Genomic DNA, 7,823 nt, shown 5'->3' on the forward strand with positions numbered 1-7,823 from the left:
GCTCTTTGTGAGGCTTTGCTGTACGTAAATGCTGTCGCATTGCCCAACATTACAACAGTGACCACACTTCAAAGGTTTTTCATTTTGGCTCTGAGGCACTTTTGGAATTCATGTTATTGTCAAAAGTACTAGATATAATTCCTAGTCTGTCCTTCCCTACCCCCCCGCCACCCCCCGAAAATCTCCATGGAACAGCTATGGCATTTTTATCCAAACTGTTTGTTTGTCCACAGGGAAATGTTGAAAACTAACAATTAAATGTAATATTTATGAAGGGAATTAAATTTACATGCTAGCAAAGCTATGCTTTGCTTTTTCCTTTATTTCTTTTAACTTTTCTGACTTCTTCCTTCTTTGGGTGGATTATGGTGATTCTTGTGCCTCACAGGAGGAACTGGTAATAATTCCACTCGACCTTTCAGAATCTTGATGATCTTGAACAGTGGTTAGGACCTACAGCAATGTAAATGTTTGACAGATAGCATGGTTTAACATCTAATAGAGGATGGAGGTATCATCTTGAGGATAATTCTATACATCTGGGCCCTCTACCTCTTCTAAGCATCTGTACTTTTTTGCCATAATTAGCAGGTTTACATATTATTAAATGTGTAAATGTTATATGAATAATTAATCAACTTACACCACAAAATATTTCATTATCAGGCAAAAATGGCCTTACTTATGATGGACGATGAAGAGGAAGACCGAAGACACTTCAATTATGACAAAATAGTGGAACAGCAGAATCTTAGCAAGAAGAAAAAGAAGAAATTAATTAAAAAGCAGGAGCTCCTAGAACAAGACAATTTTCAGGTAATTATTATTCATTGAACACTTCAGTGTTCTAAGATTACTTTATGATCACGATTATGCATCCACAGATAAGGCCTCTTACTTTGTATCATGTTCATATTTGTCACAAATATCAATATCCTGCTGTGGATTGCTGTTGAGGTTTGTGTTAAAATAGATTGACAAGACCAAGTAGCAGGATAGTCCACATTGAATCTGACTCTGAAGTTTTAAAACTTGTCCGTAAAACTGCTGTGTTGCCACTTAAGGAGTGGGTAATGGTCTCCTGGCCCGTAGGTGGGGAAATGGCTAGGACTGAGGAGGAGCCTAAGGCTTGGAGGATAAAGACCAGAGGGAGTGGTTCCTGTTTGCTGCTGGTGCATTTCTGATGTAATTAGGGACTGTATTGGCCGCTTTCTGTTTCTGTCCCATACACTCTACACTCTCATTGGTCAGCCTCTACAGCTTCATGAATTAACAACACTGTCCATGAAATGTTTCGGGTAAATGAAAAGCATTGAAATGACTCTATGATCACAAAAACCACTACAGCCACAATTTTACTTACACAAAGACAATTCTATTACAGTTCAAGTAAATACATTCTTTAGACCTTTACTTCTAATTTGGTAGCACACTTTTCTCCTGTAGCCTGTCCTAGAACAGAATTTTATGCACCACCACCACGCCCCCTCCCCCCCTCCCCCCACAAACCCCACAGGAGTGGGCTGGAGGTCGGGCGGGGGTAATATTGAGTGGGAGGTGGGGGGGGAGGTGGTGGTGCTGTTTTCATCGCCTTCCCACCCCTGCTGCAATTTTATGAGCGGCAGCGAAGGTGACAAATGGCCCACCCTCCACAGGCCAGTTATGGCCCTTAAGTGGCCAATTGTCACTTAAGGGCCTTCTCCCGCCACTGCTGGTATATTAACAGCTGCATGTGGGTGGTTCAGTAGATCAGAAGGCCTCCTTGCGGGCTTTGGTGGGGCCCTCCTGATTGGGCACCCTGTGCCTGATAGAGGGTTCCCCGCCCCCCCCTCCCACCATGGCACAAGCTATCCCCACTGGAATACCTCCCTTTGTCTCGAGTGACCCACCCTGCCACCCCACCTTCCCTTGCCTCACTGGCGCCCAGCCGATTGTCCCGGGTAAGGCCCACACACTTACCTGCATTCCAGGGCCTTGTCCAGGTTCACGGTCCTGGCTGGGTGCTGTCCCAGCAGTGACCACCGCTCCCAGTGGTGCTGCTGGGACTGAAGAGCTGCCCGCCCGCTGATTGGCTGGCAGCTCTTGGAGGCGGGACTTCCGGCCTCGGAGGTGCGGAAGGCTCGCCCGAGGCCAATTAATAGCCTGGGCCACGTAAAATCATGGCGTAGCTTCCAGGCCCAGCGGAGACAGTCTTGCCACCGACTTTCTGCTGTTGGGCAGGGCCTCCGGCCCGACGTGAAATTCCAGCCCTAATATATTTTCAGTGGTCTAATTGATGTGTCGCTAGCCAGAATGACTTGTATAATAGCCTACAAGAAAATGCTTCTGTAGCTCCCTGGAGACCTTAGAGGTATACAACAGGTGTGCTGGGGTTTGGGGCGGCACAGTGGCGCAGTGGTTAGCACCGCAGCCTCACAGCTCCAGGGACCCGGGTTCAATTCTGGGTACTGCCTGTGTGGAGTTTGCAAGTTCTCCCTGTGTCTGCGTGGGTTTCCTCCCACATGCCAAAGACTTGCAGGTTGATAGGTTAATTGGCCATTATAAATTGCCCCTAGTATAGGTAGGTGGTAGGGAAATAGAGGGACAGGTGGGGATGTAGTAGGAATCTGGGATTAGTGTAGGATTAGTATAAATGGGTGGTTGATGGTCGGCACAGACTCGGTGGGCCGAAGGGCCTGTTTCAGTGCTGTATCTCTAAACTAAACTAAACTAAATACAGAAAACCTATTTCCTCCAGTGGGGGAATCGAGAAGAAGACCGTCTTGATTAAGTAAATCTGGAAAGCAATTTCCATTAGTCCATTGATTGATAATTAGAAGGCAGAAGTTCAATACCATCACCAAAAGAACAAAGGGAGAGGTGAGGAGAATTTTTTTAATGCAGTGGGTTGTTAAGACATCGAATGCCTTATAAGCAAACATGGTGGAAATAGAACCCGTAATAACTTTAATGGAGAAGTGGCTAGTCATTTGCAAAACGGAAAAAATTTAAAGAGCAGGAGAATGGAAGTGAGTCAGTGCAGGCACAATGAGCTGTGACTCTGTGAAAGTAAAATGGAAAGGAGGAAATTGGCTTTACGTTAAATGCTTTCCCATTCTGATGATTTGATATGGAGAAATTGCATGAAAGAAGTTCTAAACACCACAGTCCTGTTACTGTGGAAATCACTGGCAAGATTCAGAGGTTGCCTAAATTTTAATCATTGAACATTATTGTAAAATTGGACAGCTGGAACAAAGATTTAACTTTTTTTGCAGGTGGATGTTGCTGACCCAAGGTTTCAAGCCATATACACGTCACACCTGTTCAATCTGGACCCTTCGGATCCTGGTTTTAAGAACACTAATGCCACACAGTCTATTCTGGAAGAAAAGTCAAGGCAAAGACGAGAGCAGCAGAAACAGGCAGCATTGCTCAAAAGGGAGGACAGTGAGATTACTGGAGAAAAGGTGACGACAGGCATCAAGAAACCTGTGGACCATTCACTTTCTTTGCTTATAAAATCAGTGAAAGCAAAAACTGAACAGTTTCAGGCCCGAAAGAAACAAAAAAACGTTTAACAGAATGTGTGTACAAAAAGGAAGAAAATTCATTCTTTCTAATTTTTGCAAATACACTTGAGTTTTGATGTCTAACAACGTACATATACATCACTGGAAATCAATTTTAGTGAAGTAAGTTGTTGAGAGAGTTTTAAATACTTCTCTCCCAGGTTCAGTGCACCTACAGGACTAACATCATTGAATAGTTGCATTTGAATTAAATTATTCTGCCCACAGCTGGAACCCAAAGCTTTAAAGAGTTCTGTGCACCCGTTCTCTTTTTTTACTGCTCACGTTCACATGTGCTTTGACCATGCTAATATCAAGTGTATTTCTTTCATATCATCACTTGACATCACTGGAAAGGTGCTTTCTATTAGGAAAAGCATCTATATGAAAGCAAGTAGGGGAAAAAAAGCTGGAGATCAAACCTCGGACGATAAATTCACAAAAGCTTTTAATTCCTGTCAGATCAAAATTTGTGATGTTATGAAAAAATATGAACATGTGGGTTTCTATTATGTCCTATCTTTTATTATGTTCAGATTTACAAGAAAATCAACAGCAAGATTAAATACTGCTGAATTGGAACAAAATTTGTCCATTGTCCAAAACTGTAGTCACTTAAATTTAAAGAAACAGGAATTTTTCAACAATACAATTAACATTTTATGAAAATGTTTTTGTATTGTCACGCCAATTTGCTTTGTGGAAAATTTTCTTTAATCCACTGACTGGAGATTTGAATTCATATTTTTGAAGAAATCTAAAAAAACAGATTTAAAAAAAAGACTTTGCTAGCAGCTTAGAATGGCCACCGAATTTCCAGCACACTATCCTACATTGCAAGGCCTGTGAGGAGGGAGCTGAAATGTCTGCTCAATCCCCAGGAAGAACCAAGACCCAGGAAGTTTAAGGGAATGACCTGTTCTTTTTAGCAAGAAAAGAAACACTGCTATTCTGTTTGAATCACTGGGTGACTGTCATGTGACAAGCCCCTCCCCATCTGTGGTTTTAAGCTTATGTTTCTTTACAGCAGCAAGGAAAGCTTCTGGACTCTTAACAAGTGCAGACCCAAGTTGGGGGGCAGGGGTCTCTGTCTCTCTCCATTCCAGCTTGAAAGCTTCAAATCCTGCCTGTTGACTAACCACCTTTGCATACTTCGGCTACAAGCAGAAACCCCGTTGGAGGAAATCATCCACATCGCTGTCTCCTAGAAACCCACTGAACCAGTCATCTACTTCTTCAAACTAAAAGCCTCAGAACCCCCAAATTCAGCTAGAAGCCTGCCAAATCACTAAACGCCGCAGACTGTATAACCCTTTATTCTATGGACTCTAACTCAACCAATCTACTTTTCCCCATTCTGCAACCTGTGTGTGTGTGAACCTCTAGGGCTGAATTTTGTTGAGTTCCCAATGTCAGGCTCCATGGTGGGGGCGGCCAGAAGATTGCAGCAGCAGCCCACCACAGAGCCTGACGCCGGGATTGCCAGGCCCGAACTTTCCAACAGCGGCGAGGCTCTGTGGTCCCCACTGCTCAGCAACGGGACCCGACTTTAAATATTGAAATTAACTTTGTGCATACATTTAAACCCAGTTCCCCGTGATCTTACCGTAGGATCTGGATCTTCAGTGCGATGCGCGGCACTCGCGTGCCTCTGCTTTTCAGTTCAGGGAAAGCTGGTGCCACTGAGATAGGGAAAGGGGGATCAGATCATTTTTAGTATAGTAGTGTGGGGAGGGAAACACGGTTATCTCTGCATTTTTAGTGGGGAGGGGGTGACCTCTGCACTTTGTGCAATTAGTGGGGGAGAGGGGTCAACTCTGCATTTTGTGCAATTGTGGGGAGAATGGGTCAACTCTGCAATTTCAGTGTATTGGGTGGGGTGGGGGATGAATTGGCCAAACATTTATTTTTAGTGTAGTGGAGAGGTGGGGGAACAAGGCAACTCTATTCTCTGAGCAGGGCTGGCAGCCCTTTTAAAAAAAAAAAGGCACCAGTGCCTGCGCAGAGACAGCTGAAGCCGTTCACGGTGTTGCCAAGGCCGCCCCCACCACGTGACTGGGGGGGTGGCATCGCTGCATATTTAAATTCTTGTGGAACATCACTTCCCATGTTTTGCCAGTCTGAATAGCTACTGTCAACCTTACTCTCATTTCTCTTTTGTAGCCAGCGTGCTATCTATTCTGCAACTTGTCCCCTGACTCCACATGTTCTGACCTTAGCTGTGAGTTTATTATGTGGTACTTTATCAAAGGCCTTTTGAAAATCTAAACATATTTCATCTAGTTTAGTCTAGTTTAGTTTAGTGATACAGCACTGAAACAGGCCCTTCGGCCCACCGAGTCTGTGCCGCCATCAACCACCCACTTATACTAATCCTACACTAATCCCATATTCCTACCACATCCCCACCTGTCCCTATATTTTCTCTACCACCTACCTATACTAGGGGCAATTTCTAATGGCCAATTTACCTATCAACCTGCAAGTCTTTGGCATGTGGGAGGAAACCGGAGCACCCGGAGGAAACCCACGCAGACACAGGGACAACTTGCAAACTCCACATCTACTGCGTTATCCTTACCTACTTTTTCTGTTAATTCTTCGAAGAAGATCTTGCCTTTGAAATCTGTGCTGACTACTCGTATTTTATATTTTCAGTTCCTAGATGTTTTTCTGTTACATCTTTGAGTAAGGATTCAGTTATCTTTCCTACCACTGACCACTAATTGGTCCACAGTTTCCTGGACTTGTTCTATCTTCCTTTTTAAATATTGGAATCACATAAGCTGTCTGCCAGTCTTCTGGCACTATTCTCTTTGTCATTGAAAATATATATATATATATATATATATATATATAAAAATAGTGTCTGCTTTCTCCTCCCTAACTTCTTTTAACATATGTGTATGCAACCCATCTGGACCAGGGTTTTATCCTAAGTTTAGTTAGTTTATCAATTTTGACCCCTCTGTTCTATCTTGTATGTCTCACTTTTTTTGATCTCTTCTCATATATCCACCATGTTCGTCTTCTGGTATATAATGATGCAAAGTAATTGTTTAATATTTCTGCCATTTTGCTGTCATTACATGTGAGTTTATCATATGTATCCCTTAGTAGCCCTTTCTCGATCCTGATTGCTCTTATTTAGTGTCTGTAGAATACTTGACCGTTTTAAAAATATTTCTTAATTTTGTAGTTTCTCTTTGCTTCCTAACTGTTTTTTGACTTCTTTCCTAATCTTTTCATATTCCCTTTTGTCATTCTCTCCTTTGTTGTCCATATACTTGCCTTTTCTTCAGTTGCAATTTTGCCCTTATTTCTTTCTTCATCCATGGTGTGTCACTACTGACAAGTTTGTTCAGTTGTGTGCCAGATAAACTCATGCCTGCACAACTTGAACTTGAGAGAATGAAGACGGAGGCTGTAATGGGAGACGACCTGGATGGGTGAGAGTAAAGGTTTTACTGGGGACAAGATGAGGTGTCATGCTACTGAATGCAGCATCTGTCGTCTTTGATTTTTTTAAATCCATTACGTGCTGACTTCATTTTACTTCAATAAATTTATCCACGTGAATTTCAGCTTCTGCTGATCTCACCCAGCTGAACCTACCCATAATTTTTCTCGAACCTGCAACCACTGCGTGTGACACTGCCTGTTCAGCTTCAAGTTATCGACTTTCAACAGAATATTGGGAATACTGAAACCATTGTTTCTGGCCCTCAGTGTAAGCTCAGCTCTCTCAATATTGATTGTATCCCTCTCCCCGGCCTCCTCCCTGGTCAGGTTGAACCAGACTTTGAGAAACTTTGTGCTGTTCCACACTGACCTGAGGCCACATCCTATCCATCACCAAGACTCCCTAATTCCATCTACACAGCCTCCATCCCTATCTCAACCTCTCTACTGAAACCATTATCTGTTTTTGTCACCTCTAGATTTGATTAGTCCAATACCATTGTTTCTGGCCCCTCATCTACATCTCACAAACACATACCATATACAAAATATAGCAACCGGTATCTCTGTCTCACACTAAGTTCCAATTGCTCATCAATGTCAATGCACACTTGCTCCTTGTTTTCCCCCACCACCCCCAAATTTTAAAACGAAACTTCTCATTCTCATCTTCAAATCTCTCTTTCTGTCAGCCTATCACTTCAACCACCTTCAACCTTACATACCCACACCAATACAATGAATTCTCTCTTGCTTTTTATGGTTCTGCTTCTCCAGTTCAACTGTCTTGTTGCTACTCTTTGGAACTCC

The 7,823-nt window shown here is 43.1% G+C and overlaps 1 protein-coding gene across 1 annotated transcript in view; it reads left to right on the forward strand.

Annotated features, from left to right (window-relative positions):
* esf1 (ESF1, nucleolar pre-rRNA processing protein, homolog (S. cerevisiae)) overlaps positions 1–5,301 on the forward strand; it is a 55,297-nt gene extending 49,996 nt beyond the window's left edge. Inside the window, exons 14-15 of the mRNA XM_068044316.1 lie at positions 667–816; positions 3,258–5,301. Of these exons, the coding sequence (XP_067900417.1) occupies positions 667–816; positions 3,258–3,560 (453 nt within the window). The 3' untranslated portion in view covers positions 3,561–5,301. The remainder of the gene's footprint in view (positions 1–666; positions 817–3,257) is intronic.
* The last annotated feature ends 2,522 nt before the right edge of the window (positions 5,302–7,823 follow it).

The sequence above is a fragment of the Heterodontus francisci genome, chromosome 13 (assembly GCF_036365525.1).
Source record: "Heterodontus francisci isolate sHetFra1 chromosome 13, sHetFra1.hap1, whole genome shotgun sequence".
Lineage (NCBI taxonomy): Eukaryota > Metazoa > Chordata > Chondrichthyes > Heterodontiformes > Heterodontidae > Heterodontus > Heterodontus francisci.